We start from the raw sequence: 17,491 nt of genomic DNA, 5'->3' as shown, positions 1-17,491 counted from the left end.
CGACATGCGTTACGCGAATTGCGCGCTGTAGGGGCATTTCGTCGCGCGTGTATTTCTGAAGCGCAACGTTTCCTTGCCATGCGTTACGCGAATTGCACGCTGTAGGGGCATTTCAACGCAAGTGTATTCCTGAGGCGCGTGCTCACCGAACCAGCCCACCCTTTCACGCCGCTTCATGCCAAGTCTGAAGCGGTTCATTGCAAAAAAAAAAAAAAAAAAGAGGGAAAAAATTGTATTTTGAGTTTTTTATGAAACATCGCGTGTTGATGAAACGATCTGTCTATTAAATGTCGTTCGATGAACTGACTGCACCGCCAATGAAGGGCGAATAGCGGTAGAATTTTGGGGAAAAAATTCTTCCAGCTGCCGGGAGACTGGACACTACCCAAGAATTACCCCGGTTGGTGTTTGCTTTGCAATCTTCTTAGTTGTATCACAGTTGAATAGTACCTCTTCACATATTACAAATTGCTGAGTTTGTGCTTGTCTACAATATAAGCTGTATGTAATAAACTTTTTGGAGATTTTAAAACAATCTCTTGTGTCTGTTTACCTTCCTTTTTGCAAACAACTTGGTGAATGCACTTGCAAAGAGCTGGGCGAGTGCAACGATGGCCAAAAATCAGCATAACGGGCAACATTGGATCGGGTCGCGCTTCCAGTGTTGTCCAATATTACGCCGGTATTCGCTAATGTGGGAGCACCTTGGCTGGAACCATGGTTTAGCAAAGGCCCAACATTGGCACCGATGATAGGGCCGACATTGGCTGGAACGATGGCTGAACAGTGGCCCAACATTGGCACCAATCACTGGGCCAACGTTGGGAAGGGTAGCGCTTCCAATATTGTCCAATATTAAGGCCGGTCTTTGCCAATGTTAGGCCAATGTCGGACCGACATTGGTGTGCTGCCTGGGTTGTCTACCCACTAGTCCTTCAAACCAGAGCTAGGTGTTCTGACATCACCGCGCGCTCTCTCGTCTACTCTTCCCTTAATATCTGCCCGCATTGCTTTCGCTACCAGTACAGTCGTCTATACCTCTTGCCAGTTCAACGTCATAAAAATCCTTAAATACTGTAGAGCAGTGCACAAAGAAAGGATCATTCCCGTGTGAATCCACTGTAAAGTCACATTGATAGCTGCGTCACTTTAACGAACACTAATGTATCCTTGTGTAAACTGCACCTATGGGTCTGGCACCTTTCTTGGAGGGACCTTCATCAATGTCTGCTTAAAGGGGGACGCTGATTTATTCTATGCACACGGAAGCCCTGTAATGTACGCGGCCTGAGATTCAAGCGGTGCGATGCCGCAAGTGCAGCATCACTTTACCCTAGCCTCGAATTAGACGTTAGCGGATTAAACAGCGTGAAGTTGGTCTGCTATATTACGCCTATACAGTTAATCACATTACGTCCGCATGCACAGTGCGTGGACATCGGGCCGGCATAAAATTACTTCATGCAATATGTATAATAGTTACATAAGCAATTGGTAAAACAAACTATTAAGAAAATTGATGCAAATAATCGTGTAAACTGGCTGTGCTTACCATGTTTATCGCACTCGATACAGAAAAAAAGTGATTACCTGAAACGAACTCCTTCAGTTCCTGTGCCGTAGTTTCTCTTCGGTGGGATGGCTTTAAAACCACAAAAGCCTTTCCCACATCATTGTATTCCGGATGGGGAACGTCAACCACGGCCGCTTCTTCAATGCCCTCGTGAGTCAGCAGGACAGTCTCGATGTCTGACTGCGCAACTTGGCGTCCCATGCAGAGAAAGAACTGCTTCAACCGTTCGACGAGGTAAAACCGTCCAGTCTCGTCGTAGTAGGCGATGTCTCCTGTGGACGCAATAGCAACCATTAGCCAGTTATACAGGACCAGACCTGTAGATATTTCGTTACCTGTACGTAGTTACATCTTTTCGCTAATGAAGTGACGACGTAGTTACTTTTAAAATAAAAAAACGAGGAACGTAATTTTCTCACTTTTTGACGAAGTACAGAGTAAAGACATTTAGTTACTTCTGTAGGGGTCCGGCTGCAACACAAGTGCTATAGCTAGTTTTCACCCCAGTTCGTATCTGTAATTTGCACTAAAAAATGCACATAAAAAGACGTGCACAGGGTATGGTAATTTGCACACAAAAATATGTGCACAGGGTATGTCAGTTTGGGACTGTTCGGCTGGCGCGGGGGGCGCTCGGGAGCGATACTTGAGGCGCCGCGCCGTGACGCAAATTCGCCCTACTGTAACGTTCGCGTGCCCCGTCGTGCTGTCGGTTGCAATAGCGAGCAGCTCGTTGCAATATTGCGGCTTTCGCCCTGTCGAAGAAGCGGTGATTATATTTTTTTTTTTAGGAACGGAAACCTCTGCAAAAGAAGGCTGCCTGTGTGCCAGGTCTCCGGGGTAGAGGAGATAATCCAGAGAGAAGAGCATTTGTCGGCAGCGAAGTGCGTCTCGCAAGTGCGAGGCAGCGTCACCTAAGACATCCGTCTCGAGACAAATGCTGTTTGTATTTATGGTTTCGCTCGCTCTTGAGAAGTCCGAGCTATTTGGAAGGGATGAGGATGCTGTATTGCTGAAATTGTCTTTTCGCGTACAGCTGCGCTGTCGCAGACACTGCCTGAACCATGCAAGCCTCCTTGCAAAGTCTGAGTTACCGGTTGCTGTGTAAATGACGAGACATGCACAGCCAGACCGCAACAGTAGGTAAAGCCATCCAAGGAAACCGAAGTGGGACGTGAAAGTGACACCGCTCATCTGTTCCCAGGTATTCTGAACGGATCGAATAACAAAATCGAAAAGTTCTTCTATTCACTACGACACCTTGTGTTTGCGCATATGTAGCACTGCCGTCAAACCGGTAGATTACGACGCTGCGTCGTAACGACACACTTTAACACGCACGTTCGACACACGGAGCTCGCACGTCCGCGTCACGCGTACGTGCATAGTGCGTCACGACGCACGTGCGTCGTCACGCACGACGCACGTACGTGAGTTGGTACCACGAACTCGCACCTTTATGAGTAAAAGGAGTGACCACCGATCAACTTGCACTTGTGCCAATAATGTCCCCCTTATTTGTTAATTTTATAAACATTTTTAACTTGGATACATGCCACTACAAATAAATTTTAAGTTTTGCACAAAACGAAGCGTGTTTTCCGTCCCCTTCTAGTGTTATCTTCCTTACGATGTATGTAAGGTTTCTAGAGTGATTGTTTTTTTTTTGTTTGCTGTCTAGGCACAATACCAGGAAAGGAAACCAATATTTACTTTATTTTTCTTTCGAAAAATGTGGTTAATTATGAGTTTTAATCATACATTTTTAGATATTTACCTTGGTGATGTGTCCTGTTCTCATTCTACTTATTTTACTTCTTTTTTATACTTCTATAATTACCAGCACGCTCCTATTGGTCGATCTAGGAATGTTCTTGAGTCAAATGTTTTAACATTCCTTGGAGAGCAATTATGCTTGGTGTAGGCTAAATACACTCTTTTTTATAATATACATAAATAACTAGAGTACAGCCAAAAGTTCCAATTTATTTTCAACCATTTGTTGAAGTCAGTGCACAAGGTGGGCTACGATTACTTGCCTCATTTTACCTAATGTCTTTGGCAGCTTCCTCGCCTTCTCTTGTAAGCATCGGGGAACAAAACTGTCATGTAAGCTAAATGAGCTTATGCCCCGTTTCCCCTTAATCGCAAGCGGAGCCGAAGCTACAAACGCAAGCGTGTGGCCCTGAACAGTGTTTGCACTGCACGAGCGCGCGTGCTAGGCGGGGACGCTTGTAAGTCCAGAGGTCGTTGTTGTCGCTTCTACCATGCTCGCACTTACAGTGAAACGGAGTATAGTTCTCATTTTAAAATAGCTTAAAAAATGGCAACTGTATATTCCGGTTTCTTTCATCAACATCCACGGGGAGCCATCGTATCTTTACGTTAGGGACTTCTGGTAGATCGTTCGTCATCTGCGGATTGAGGACCCTGTGAGCGCGAGCTCAGTCCAACCTCAAAGTGACGGCACGGGCTCCACCAAACAACGCAAAACTCTTGCATGCTTTTTCGCGCGATATACGAAGAAACGCTATTAATATGAAAAGTAAGCGTAGTTGCACTACTGAACCATACGACAATATTTCATCAACCCTGTCCTATGCGCAGCTTCAGGCGATCTTTCTGGAATTACCTCCCAAGAAACGAATAAAACTTTTATTAGGACACATATTTTCCTTTCTGTTTATTATGCTGCTGTGGCATTTGATTACACGACCACAACAATACCTGGTGCACTGCCCTTTTGCCTTCGGTAGGTTGTTTACGAAGCGCGAGGCCAGCACAACAAGCGCACCAGCCTCCCGCGTCGTCTGCCCCGCGCACGTCTTAAAGGGGCACTGACACCTCAAAGGTCGTATTTTTTGTTGTTTAAAACGATGCAAGTTGTAATCATAGCAAAGTAGAAATTTGGGCTAGTTGGTTCATGATCAGTATATACAGCGCCAAAAAACGACAGGACAAAGACGAGAGTAAACAGGACGAGCGCCTCGTCCTGTTTACTCTCGTCTTTGTCCTGTCGTTTTTTGGCGCTGTATATACTGATTGTAATCATAGACAAGGAAAAATACCACAACGCAAAAGCAATAATTCGCACGCCCGCGCGCGCGCCTTTATTATTTTTGGCTTTTTTTTTTTCTTCCTCTTCTCACCTCCTCGCTTTTTCTTTTTTATTTGTGACGTCAAAAATTATTAAATTTAGAAACTATGTAAGCAACATTTATATATTGTTTAAGACGGCCATTCTTAAAAGATGCTCTCTAACGCAATTGCGAACGCACTACGGCCCTTGAGGTCCGGAGTGACTTGGCCTCTTGACTTTGTACCCTCCCTCGGGAAACATGGCGGCGCCGGCATATGAGGATGATCGAAGAGTCGGGGGATCTGTCGAAGTTCTCTTTTTCAAAGGCCCGACGACCTCTCGGACTTGGAAAGGAAATCGTCAAACGGTCAAAACAACTGGGTTTGGTGTCTGTGTGCCTTAGTTTAATATGTGACTCCGCTGGGGCAGCCTTTTGCGCAGAACCGGCGCGACGTGGCCCCTAACGTAACTCAGAAAGATCCACTGCGCGTTCTCTTCGACCTCACGCCGTTTCAAAGCATTTGAGATTGCTTAAAAAGCCGTAAAAAAACTTGATACTCGAAAGTGAAGCGTCGTCTGCTCACAGAAGGGCGGTTGATCGCGGGACGCGGGCGAACACGACACTTCGTGTAGGTACGGTTCGAAGGCGTGAGGGAAACTTGAGTTGCAGGACGACTTGATCTTGGATGTCAGAGCACTGGCGCGGATCGCGCGGGAACTTCAAATCTGGCTTTGGAAAATTGTTTTTTGTTTACTTCCCCAATTTCGAATTCTGAGGATAACGTCCAGGTATCGTTTTCAATCGTTTCGGATAATAATTAAAAAAAATGACGTTGACTTGTCAGTGCACCTTAAGGGGTACGCAAACTGGCGGCGTGGTCCGTGAACGGCTCACCGCTCCGTCAAAAAAGCTGGCTCCCCTTCCCAACTATCTGTTTGAACACGACAGCGAGCCGTGGTGAGTCGGAGAGGGGGAAGCGATGTGACTGGCCAACCGGCCCACCAGTGGAAATAGGGAGTTTGAGAATAACGTTCGCAATTTTAGCGCACGCTAGCGCTGAATTTAGCACTTGCGTTAGCGCACGCTACGCAAGAAAGTTTTAAACAGCGTTTCTCCGCTGCGACGCAAAAGCCCAAGCATCCCGCGCTTGAAACGCCACCAAGATAGTCACAATTTTATTTCACACATGAAACGCTGTAATTTAACAAAAAAAAAGTTTTTTGGTCCAGAGTTACGTTTTACATTTGTTTAAACGTGAGAATGCGACGCCAGCCGTCGACCGATCGTGTCCGCCTGTGTTTCCTTGGTAATAGAGGTGTCGTGTACTGAGTTTTGCACACCGTACCTTTGACGAGAAATTTTCGCACGTCGCAAGCATCAAGTTTTCGGAGATCGTTGCCCACCTTACTGGGTTTTCCGCACCGAGTGCAATGTCGTCCCGTGCTGAAAATCGCAGTCGCGAGGATGCCGCCGATGTTGCGATCACGACGCCGTTCTTAACTCTGATGGTCTTGACTTTAGCCAACTCCTTATTACAAATCGACCTTGGAGGAGCGCACAGACTTTTTGCGTACGTACGCAATTTTCAAAAAAAAGCATACGCAAGGCGTATGCGCAGTGGCGACGACGCTATTTTTTGCGTGCGCAAAGCTTTAGCGTGCACTATTCTAAAACTCCCTAACGTCTCTGTCCACGTGCTCGGTGCGTGAACTCGCTCGGGAGTCGGGCGAATCCCGACTCCCGAGCCAGGCAAGCCTTGCCCAAGCCTTCACTTCCTCTCCACCCCCGCTCGTGAATGTGATTGGTAGCATCCAGTGGTTTTGTGATTGAACACTTCACGGGGCGGGAAGCCGTAGCTTTCCGGAACATGTTGTCGCGAGGAATGAAATCTCCCCTGCTTTGCCATGAAAGTTTTTCGGCTCGCCATGGGCCACAGCGTCAGTTTGCAACCACCTTAACTAGTATGGGTGCGCCTCGCCATGAAAAGGAGTGGCGCTGTGTATGCGCGGCGAAACTTCAGCCCAATAGCCACAGTTATCCGGAAATGAACACCTTAACAAGCATGTAATTCTAACGATTACAAAAATTAGAAGCGGCTGCTGTTTCATATAAACGACACATTCATATTGACGGAAAAGTAGCGCCTTGCTTTCAAGCTTGTGTAGCGCGTTCTTTTATCACAGTAACGAGTGCCTTGGCTAATGTATGAATAAGTAGCAAATAACGGCATTTAGTTACTTTATATCAGTAACATAAACATCTCTCCACAGAGCATCAAAATCGGGAAGTAGAGCTCTTGGGAAAATGGATTAGCAGCAAATACCAATGCAGCGAAAACAATGACTAAGGAAGCAAGGTATTGAAGAGCATAGAGTGTGAGCATTTGGTACAGTTTTCAATTAGGTAAGCTTAAAGGGACCATGAAATGATTTTAAAATCGAGTTTCATCCACCGCACGTCGTAAAAGGTGTGAAAAGAAACACAAAAACACAAAAATAGGGAGCCAAAAAAAATTATTTGCTATAGAACTTTTAAAAGAAAACTGGACTCTTTTACGCCTTCCTTCCTTCGCCTGTTCACTACGATGCATCCGCGGAAATGGAGCACGTCAGCCAAATCCAGGTCGCCTATTGGGTAAGAGCCTACCTCACCAGCTCCGCGATCGTAAACAATAAATAGCCGGCGAATGTTTCCTAAAAGTTTTGTTAAATAATATTCAGATCCACATTTTGTAGCATAATTAGAGATGTGTGGCGAAAATTGCCAAATTTGATAATGCTGAGAGCCAAGCGCCATCTATCGTGTGGTAAACAAAGCAACTACTGCGCGTGCGCAGTAGGGCAGGGCCGACAGTTACTTGGGTGGCGGCGGCCGCCGACGAACGTTTATTTTCTTTGTTTTCCTTCCTCTCAAAACTCTGACTGACTGAACGTTTATTTTTCTACGTGTTCTTCCCGCGCGTGCCGACTTCAAGCAGCAAGAAAACAGTACTTAAAACAGACCACGACGAACAAGAACGCTGGATCCACCGACTCCGACGAAGCGAGGTGCTCAGAATATAGGCCTAGCAGGCATTCCGACTCGGCGCTGCGTTGCTTCGTCGCAAGACCGTCTGCGTATACGACCGGCTGGCGTGCTAAATGGAATATGCCCGCGCGACCCTTATGGACCCTTCCCGTATTATAGTTTGATCACTGACCTCAATTCAAGGTTCCCTTGTTTTCCGAGGCAGTGTTGACGAACACTCGTCGAAAAGGGACTCTCGTCGATTCTATCTTGTTTTGTGTGATATAGAGCTGAAATAAACGCCGTATGGATTACCTTCGTAACACGGTATGTACACTTTGTTATTGGTATGCCATTTTTATTCTGACAGACTGCACGTCACTGTCGAGCTATAACAGTTCGTGGGAGGTATACGTACAACCCCGGTCCAACCTTTCTTTGCCGAGTGTCGCGTCAGTATCGAGTTGCAATCGTAAAAGAACGGTCCCGAAGCGCTTACAAACAGCGCGAATACAGCACTTCCATCGAACGCGCGCGTCCGCTCCGAGTGTAAACAGGTATTTACGTGGCTCTTGCTGACACTGGTAGTTCAAACGTATCTTTTTTAACGTCGGCTCGCTCCTGCATCTCCGAGGCCGCGAAAAACGCCATCTACGTCGCTTTGCAAACGACTGACACGGGCCGGCCCTTCTGCCAACAATGACAGGGTGGTTGACTTCTGGAGTCTTCACCGGAAGACTCGCTGCACTTCCCAACAGGCATACCGGCGTATGGGACTAGTCCCATGCTGTCGCTGTAGCGCAACATATCTCATTGAATTTCGCTCAGCTGCGATGCGGCGATGAGAGGCGCCGATTCAGGAAATACGTCGGTGACATCAGCGCAGTAAAACCTACCGGCGCACCCCAACTCGTTGCCGCTAACACTCCCATTCTCCTATTGCCGAGAGAACTTCCGGTTCCGGAAACGGTTTACGTCACGGCTTGTTTTGCGGTCAGTTGGAGAGAATGAAAAAGTCGATATTTCAATAATTTTTTGTGTAGAAGTTAATAAACCGAGACGAAAACGGATGCCTGTTCGGCATTCAGTGAACATTGACGGTTTAATGTAAAAGTTATCTATAAAAAGTAAAAAGGTCATTTCATGGTCCCTTCAAACGGCCGATTAACAAATCGGGGGACACAGACGGCCCCGAGCCGAAGCGACAGGCTACCTACGGTGTCTGGAATGTGTACCTCCGATTGGTGTTTACGGCGTTTTCATTTGTGCTCCCTCGAGTTCCGCCTCATGGCGTCGTAAAAGTGTCATGCCGCTGCCTGCCGCAGTCCCGATGGTAATGCAGCATCAGAGGCGGAAGACACCTGTTCTGCTACAGGTCGTTCGCCAGCTTGAAAGTCCGAGGAAACTTCAGCAGTCAGGAGTTAAAACGCAGCGACGACGAAAACATAACACACCGGCTCCTCTGACGCCATTTGTTGCCCATTTGGGAGCACCTTCGATGGTCGGTAGGGGGTTTCCGGCGACTCTGTGGTCGAGTCCGATGGATAAGGACACGAAGAACGCATATGGTCCGGACGTAAGCATTTTTAATGAAGAACCACCGCTGGGCGAAGCGGATGGAAGCTCAAGGGGCCGCCATAGTAATTTATGCGGTCAGGAGGAGACGCAGCGCCTGGAGGGTGACCAGGCTTGTACGCCCCGAACCCATGTAGCGAGCTGAGATTACCTGATTTGACGAGCGTGCCTAGAAGTGTATCCATTCTTCCGGTGTTTCGCCAGGGTCCACGCCGTTCACAACGTATTAAGCAAGGTTATATACAAGTGTCAAGTATGCTTGTGCGGGCACAGCGTTGTTCGTTGACGTAGGTATTTCCCGCAGTCCCAGGGCTCGGCCGACCTCCGCAAGGAAATGTACCAAGATGGACGCAGTATTTGCGACCTTGTGAATAGCATATCCTACTGAATACCCCAGTATAACCGTAACTGGAATTCTAACTGGAATTGTTTCTGGAAACCTGAAGTCCAGATTGTAGACAAAGGAATAATTTCTGAAAACCTGAAGTCTAGATAGCATTCAGATAGATTTCCAGTTCCATAATCCAGATAGCGAAATATTATACTGGGTTTTTCGGTAGGGTAGCCTTGAAAGGCTTTAGTCTGGAGGCAAAAATCCAAGGCGTGTTGAAACGCACGATTGGAAGACGTTGAGACTTCGAAGCAGGCTCGAGTCTTGATAGTTACCTTGTATAGAGCGGCAGCTGACGAGGCAGACTTTTGTCCAGAGGCAGGGCAGCCCCGCTTAGGCGCCGAGGGCATCATACACACTGATCCTCCACGCAAAAGGTCGGACAGGCACCTTCCAGCGATGGCGAAATTTTCGCACGAGCCATTCGCAGCACTAAGTCTATTCTGGTCGATCTCTCAGTAGGATGGCCTCCAGAGACCGGCGGCACCACTGCCAACAAAGCCAGCTGCAGATGCGTGCCGAGGGGATTCGCTGGTGTGCAGGCGTACCCGTAGTCGCTCCACCTTGGCGAGTACAAAGCTGAGCCGCTCTCCCTCGGCCGTGATCGGGGCCACCGGCAGGAGGGAACTCCTGCCGGTGGGACTCCTTGCAAGGAGCTAGGAGTCTCGAGACACCTTGCGGTGCACGAGGACAAGGAGAAAAGAGGCAAAACCCCTAAAGGCGTTGTCTACTGACCAGGTAGACGAGGCTCCTTCCTCGTCAACTTCGTCCTACTTTTGGGACACTTGAGTCGGGGTATATATTTTATCCCTCATCTTGTCTGTCTTCTTCGGTTAGTCATATTTTTTTCCTCTCGGAGAGTGCACCAACTTAAGCCTAGCGGCTGTTAAATTCAGATTAAACCTACAAACAATACTCCTGATGTCGCTAACATTCCAGTCCCTTAGCTACTTCAGTTTTCTTACGCTCGACCTTGATTAAATTTTAACAATGACTGGCATTCACAGATTTGGTCGAGTCAGTACAATGGTCCAGGTAAAAAAAAAGATATATCAGAATGAACGCTTTCCTCTTGTCACCTCTTCATGGAACTTGTGAGGTCAGCCTTGTAAAAGGCTCACAGGGATCAGTTCTTGTTTTGCAATTCCATCTTTAAGATATTACAAAAACAAAGACAGAAAGTGGTTGCCACGGTTCGCCCGAGGGGGGTCGCAAGTGGAATGAAAAGAACGTCAAGCGGCAGAGGAGTTGCTACATTCTATTTACAGAATGCAAATACAAACAAAAGCCAAATCAGGAAAATAATTACAAAAAAAAAAAGGAATACAAGAAGTGGGTTTAACTATGTAGTTCAATGACGGGTAAAGATGCGTCCCTCAGTCCCTCACATAGAATGCCCCTGATAGATCGTTGCGTGGACGAACCGCGAAGAGGTGCAGCTCACCGTAGTCACCTCGAATCACGGGCTTGTGAGGTAAAGAGTTTTCGTTGCAGCTTGGGCGTAGCAAAAGACGGGCAAGTCCTGAATCATAGCCATAGACCTTCTGGCGGAGCACCTCCTCCGACCGAACCTCAGGTTTCGCTGGCCATCCTCTCTGAGGTAAAGGTGGTCCCGCGGTCGCTATGGATCTCTTGTGGCACAGCGTACCTGGTGAACATTTCCACCAGTGCTTCGGCCACTTACTGGGATCCAATGTTCTCCATCGCTACCGCATCCGGGTATCTCGTAGCCATATCCACCATTGTCAGAATGTACCTGTTTCCCGAGCTCGCGATTGGTACAATGGTGCCAATTATGCCTATCGCGACTTTCTGAAAGGGCGTCTCGATAGCTGGCAAGCTTCCGAAGGGTGCCTTCCCCGGCTTGCCCTTGGGTACTGTGCGTTGGCACACATCGCACGACCGAACGTATCTATTGACCTTGCTCTGCATACAAGGCCACAAAAATTCTTCCGCCACCAGGTTGAGCGTGTTCTTCATGCCCTGGTATCCTGACATGATTCAGTCATGTGCTAGAGCCCCGATGGCGGTCCTGAACCCTCTCGGGAGTACAAGTTGCTCTACCCTTCTGCCGGATGAATATTCAATGGCCCTGCGTAGCAAATCGTTCTTAAGAAAGTACTGGAACTTCGTCTTGCCCTTCTGTTTTCTAGTCGTTTTCCCACGTTCTGCTCCATGGCGAGCTCCTTAGTTGTCGCATCGATCACTGCCGCCTGCGATACTTTCAAAGGTCGCTCTGGTCCTTCCATTTGACCCCCCGCTCCCTTCTCCCTCGCGGATGCAACTTCTGCTGGTTTGTCTTTCCGGAGCTCGTCAGTACATTTGGACAATCCCGGTATCATGCGACCATTGAAGCCGACTTCAACGGCGTTCGGAGGTGCTTCCGGCTTCGACGTTGGCTTGGCCAAAACTTGACCTTGACTCTCTTCGTTTTTATTTTCCCAGTCTGGGTTTGGATCATTGGCCTCCCGCATTTGGGCTATATTCTAAAGTACCAGATCATACAGAGGGTTAATGACACATTTTGCCGCAACTTTCCCTGTATAGTAGGGTGTTCGTAAAACTATACCTCCGGCAGATATCGAACCGTGCGGTCTAGCAGAAACACCGGGCTTGACTTTCCTGTTAGGCTGTCTCGGGGAACCAACTCCTTACAGACCACGACGGTGTTACACCCTGTATCCCTTAATACCGTTATCTTGTGCGCCCCGAGACGGCCTTCCACGACCGGAATGTTCTCTACTAAGAACTTTGGAGGTGTTCCCATGGCCGCGTTTACTACCGGGATTTTGTCACCATTATTCAGTGTTACGAAGGAGTCGTCGGGCGCGTCAACAGCCCCTGTTGACGCAGTCCATAAGCACGAGGCTTGTTGCTTCTCGTTCTGCCTTCCCTTGCAGCTTTCCGTCTTATGATTAGCATAGCCACAATTCCAACACGTCACTGTTTTCTTGCCTTGCGCGTCACTTCTGCAATTTTCTACCTTATGTTCAGCCTTCCCACAGATGAAGCAGCGGATAGCTTTTCGCGTCTCTCTTCTTGCGTGAGTGCTTTCGTTTCCAGCGCCTTGCCTGTTTGTTGCCTCGTCTGACTTTTGCCTATTTGAGCTCGATGGTTTCTGAGCTTCTAGGAAGATGTCAGCGTTTGCTGCTACGTCTTCCAAAGTCTGACAATCACGCTGTCTAAAAGAGACGGCGAGCTTGCTCGAGCTGGTCAACATGAATTGTTCCACCAGGACCTAGTCTCGTAATTTGCCTCGGAAGTCTTCTCAACTCCAGCTATCTCAAGCCATCGGTCAAAAATCCTGCCGATCGGGCAGCGAATTGGCTGCGCGTTTTACCCTTCTCGGGTTCGGCGTTGCGGAACCTCTCGCGGTATCCCTCCCTAGTATACCTAAATCTTTGGAAAAGCTCTAGCTTGACCTTTCCGTAATCAAACGCATCCGCCGGTGCCATCCGGCCAGCCACAAACGGTACCTCCCCGGTTAAGCATAAGCTTAGTGTGGCTGCCCATTTTTTCAAAGGCCGGCTCAACCCTGTTGCTGTACGTTCGAAGCGCTGCAGATACGAGTCTAGATCATCCCTCCGTTCGTCGAACTACAGCATTAACTTGTGGGGACTCGTTCGAATCGCTAAGCCTGGCGCTTCCCCGTGCTCGTCTCACACAGTTTCTGCGCTTTCACGACTAATCTCACGTGCGGCGATTTTCAGCTGCTGAATCTCCCTTCCTTTTTCTAATTTAGCGCACTCTGCAGCTAACGCTCTTTCGGCTGCTTTCCGGTCTTCCCTTACGTTATTTCGTTCCTCAGCTCTCTCGGCTCTCACGCGCGCTTTCTCTTCATCCGACCGAACTCTTTCTTCAGTTACCCATTTCTTTAGCTCGCCCCCCCCCCCCCCCCCCCGTGTACCCCACTTCCTTACCCAACGCGATTATTCGTTCTAGCTCCATATTAACACAACGAACTCAGCCTTCCCCTCAACTCTCTCACTTCCCGAGAAAACGCAACTAGGGTAATGCACCTAGACGAATCCTGGCAAGCTCGCTAATTTGTCAGGTTCGTTTGGGAAGGTGAAAGATGATCATGGAAACCAGAGCCACCGGGAGAACTCGAAAGTACTTTACTGTAAGAAGAAGAAAAAAAAAAAAAACAGGAATACGATCAAAGTGTCGGATAAATTAAATTAATCTTGCATTCGAAAATAAATATATGTACTGCCAACAAAAATAGTCATCACTCTGCATAGTCACCATGGAATGTGGCGGGTGGATCGTCGTTGGGCGGATCGTCGGAGAATGATGCCTGGCCCGCGGGTGCCCTTCGGACCGAGATGACGATGCCGAGCGCGGTGATCCAAGCCTGGCGGAGTTGATTGCGAGGACGGGACGTAGCCGGCCGATTGAAGCCTGGCGGAGTCGATTTCGAGGACGGGACGTAGTCGGCCGGTTGAAGCCTGGCGAAGTCGATTTCGAGGATGTGACGTTGCCGACCGGTTCAAGCCTGGCGGATTCGATAGCGAGGACAGGACGTAGCCGACCGGTTCAAGCCTGGCGGAGTCGATCTCGAGGACGGGACATAACCGACCAGTTCAAGCCTGGCGGAGTCGATTTCGAGGACGGGACGTAGTCGGCCGGTTGAAGCCTGGCGAAGTCGATTTCGAGGATGTGACGTTGCCGACCGGTTCAAGCCTGGCGGAGTCGATAGCGAGGACAGGACGTAGCCGACCGGTTCAAGCCTGGCGGAGTCGATCTCGAGGACGGGACATAGCCGACCAGTTCAAGCCTGGCGGAGTCGATTTCGAGGACGGGACGTAGTCGGCCGGTTGAAGCCTGGCGAAGTCGATTTCGAGGATGTGACGTTGCCGACCGGTTCAAGCCTGGCGGAGTCGATAGCGAGGACAGGACGTAGCCGACCGGTTCAAGCCTGGCGGAGTCGATCTCGAGGACGGGACATAGCCGACCAGTTCAAGCCTGGCGGAGTCGATTTCGAGGACGGGACGTAGTCGGCCGGTTGAAGCCTGGCGAAGTCGATTTCGAGGATGTGACGTTGCCGACCGGTTCAAGCCTGGCGGAGTCGATAGCGAGGACAGGACGTAGCCGACCGGTTCAAGCCTGGCGGAGTCGATCTCGAGGACGGGACATAGCCGACCAGTTCAAGCCTGGCGGAGTCGATTTCGAGGACGGGACGTAGTCGGCCGGTTGAAGCCTGGCGAAGTCGATTTCGAGGATGTGACGTTGCCGACCGGTTCAAGCCTGGCGGAGTCGATAGCGAGGACAGGACGTAGCCGACCGGTTCAAGCCAGGCGGAGTCGATCTCGAGGACGGGACATAGCCGACCAATTCAAGCCTGGCGGAGTCGATTTCGAGGACGGGACGTAGTCGGCCGGTTGAAGCCTGGCGAAGTCGATTTCGAGGATGTGACGTGGCCGACCGGTTCAAGCCTGGCGGAGTCGATCTCGAGGACGGGACATAGCCGACCAGTTCAAGCCTGGCGGAGTCGATTTCGAGGACGGGACGTAGTCGGCCGGTTGAAGCCTGGCGAAGTCGATTTCGAGGATGTGACGTTGCCGACCGGTTCAAGCCTGGCGGATTCGATAGCGAGGACAGGACGTAGCCGACCGGTTCAAGCCTGGCGGAGTCGATCTCGAGGACGGGACATAACCGACCAGTTCAAGCCTGGCGGAGTCGATTTCGAGGACGGGACGTAGTCGGCCGGTTGAAGCCTGGCGAAGTCGATTTCGAGGATGTGACGTTGCCGACCGGTTCAAGCCTGGCGGAGTCGATAGCGAGGACAGGACGTAGCCGACCGGTTCAAGCCTGGCGGAGTCGATCTCGAGGACGGGACATAGCCGACCAGTTCAAGCCTGGCGGAGTCGATTTCGAGGACGGGACGTAGTCGGCCGGTTGAAGCCTGGCGAAGTCGATTTCGAGGATGTGACGTTGCCGACCGGTTCAAGCCTGGCGGAGTCGATAGCGAGGACAGGACGTAGCCGACCGGTTCAAGCCTGGCGGAGTCGATCTCGAGGACGGGACATAGCCGACCAGTTCAAGCCTGGCGGAGTCGATTTCGAGGACGGGACGTAGTCGGCCGGTTGAAGCCTGGCGAAGTCGATTTCGAGGATGTGACGTTGCCGACCGGTTCAAGCCTGGCGGAGTCGATAGCGAGGACAGGACGTAGCCGACCGGTTCAAGCCTGGCGGAGTCGATCTCGAGGACGGGACATAGCCGACCAGTTCAAGCCTGGCGGAGTCGATTTCGAGGACGGGACGTAGTCGGCCGGTTGAAGCCTGGCGAAGTCGATTTCGAGGATGTGACGTTGCCGACCGGTTCAAGCCTGGCGGAGTCGATAGCGAGGACAGGACGTAGCCGACCGGTTCAAGCCTGGCGGAGTCGATCTCGAGGACGGGACATAGCCGACCAGTTCAAGCCTGGCGGAGTCGATTTCGAGGACGGGACGTAGTCGGCCGGTTGAAGCCTGGCGAAGTCGATTTCGAGGATGTGACGTTGCCGACCGGTTCAAGCCTGGCGGAGTCGATAGCGAGGACAGGACGTAGCCGACCGGTTCAAGCCAGGCGGAGTCGATCTCGAGGACGGGACATAGCCGACCAATTCAAGCCTGGCGGAGTCGATTTCGAGGACGGGACGTAGTCGGCCGGTTGAAGCCTGGCGAAGTCGATTTCGAGGATGTGACGTTGCCGACCGGTTCAAGCCTGGCGGAGTCGATAGCGAGGACAGGACGTAGCCGACCGGTTCAAGCCTGGCGGAGTCGATCTCGAGGACGGGACATAGCCGACCAGTTCAAGCCTGGCGGAGTCGATTTCGAGGACGGGACGTAGTCGGCCGGTTGAAGCCTGGCGAAGTCGATTTCGAGGATGTGACGTTGCCGACCGGTTCAAGCCTGGCGGATTCGATAGCGAGGACAGGACGTAGCCGACCGGTTCAAGCCTGGCGGAGTCGATCTCGAGGACGGGACATAGCCGACCAGTTCAGGCCTGGCGGAGTCGATTTCGAGGACGGGACGTAGTCGGCCGGTTGAAGCCTGGCGAAGTCGATTTCGAGGATGTGACGTTGCCGACCGGTTCAAGCCTGGCGGAGTCGATAGCGAGGACAGGACGTAGCCGACCGGTTCAAGCCTGGCGGAGTCGATCTCGAGGACGGGACATAGCCGACCAGTTCAAGCCTGGCGGAGTCGATTTCGAGGACGGGACGTAGTCGGCCGGTTGAAGCCTGGCGAAGTCGATTTCGAGGATGTGACGTTGCCGACCGGTTCAAGCCTGGCGGAGTCGATAGCGAGGACAGGACGTAGCCGACCGGTTCAAGCCTGGCGGAGTCGATCTCGAGGACGGGACATAGCCGACCAGTTCAAGCCTGGCGGAGTCGATTTCGAGGACGGGACGTAGTCGGCCGGTTGAAGCCTGGCGAAGTCGATTTCGAGGATGTGACGTTGCCGACCGGTTCAAGCCTGGCGGAGTCGATAGCGAGGACAGGACGTAGCCGACCGGTTCAAGCCTGGCGGAGTCGATCTCGAGGACGGGACATAGCCGACCAGTTCAAGCCTGGCGGAGTCGATTTCGAGGACGGGACGTAGTCGGCCGGTTGAAGCCTGGCGAAGTCGATTTCGAGGATGTGACGTTGCCGACCGGTTCAAGCCTGGCGGAGTCGATAGCGAGGGCAGGACGTAGCCGACCGGTTCAAGCCTGGCGGAGTCGATCTCGAGGACGGGACATAGCCGATCAGTTCAAGCCTGGCGGAGTCGATTTCGAGGACGGGACGTAGTCGGCCGGTTGAAGCCTGGCGAAGTCGATTTCGAGGATGTGACGTTGCCGACCGGTTCAAGCCTGGCGGAGTCGATAGCGAGGACAGGACGTA

General features: G+C 50.8%; 1 protein-coding gene across 1 annotated transcript in view; it reads right to left on the bottom strand.

The window, feature by feature from the left end:
• Nucleotides 1–1,328: 1,328 nt before the first annotated feature.
• Nucleotides 1,329–17,491, bottom strand: part of LOC121836643 (4-coumarate--CoA ligase-like 6) — a 35,430-nt gene continuing 19,267 nt past the window's right edge. The window contains exons 3-4 of the mRNA XM_042291603.1: nt 1,591–1,845; nt 1,329–1,333 (exon numbers count right to left, since the gene is read on the bottom strand). Coding sequence (XP_042147537.1) covers nt 1,329–1,333; nt 1,591–1,845 — 260 coding nt within the window. The remainder of the gene's footprint in view (nt 1,334–1,590; nt 1,846–17,491) is intronic.

The sequence above is a fragment of the Ixodes scapularis genome, unplaced genomic scaffold, assembly GCF_016920785.2.
Source record: "Ixodes scapularis isolate PalLabHiFi unplaced genomic scaffold, ASM1692078v2 PGA_scaffold2__306_contigs__length_199485367, whole genome shotgun sequence".
Classification (NCBI taxonomy): domain Eukaryota; kingdom Metazoa; phylum Arthropoda; class Arachnida; order Ixodida; family Ixodidae; genus Ixodes; species Ixodes scapularis.
The sequence above is the reverse complement of the archived record's forward strand: the minus strand, read 5'-3'. Positions and strand labels throughout refer to the sequence as shown.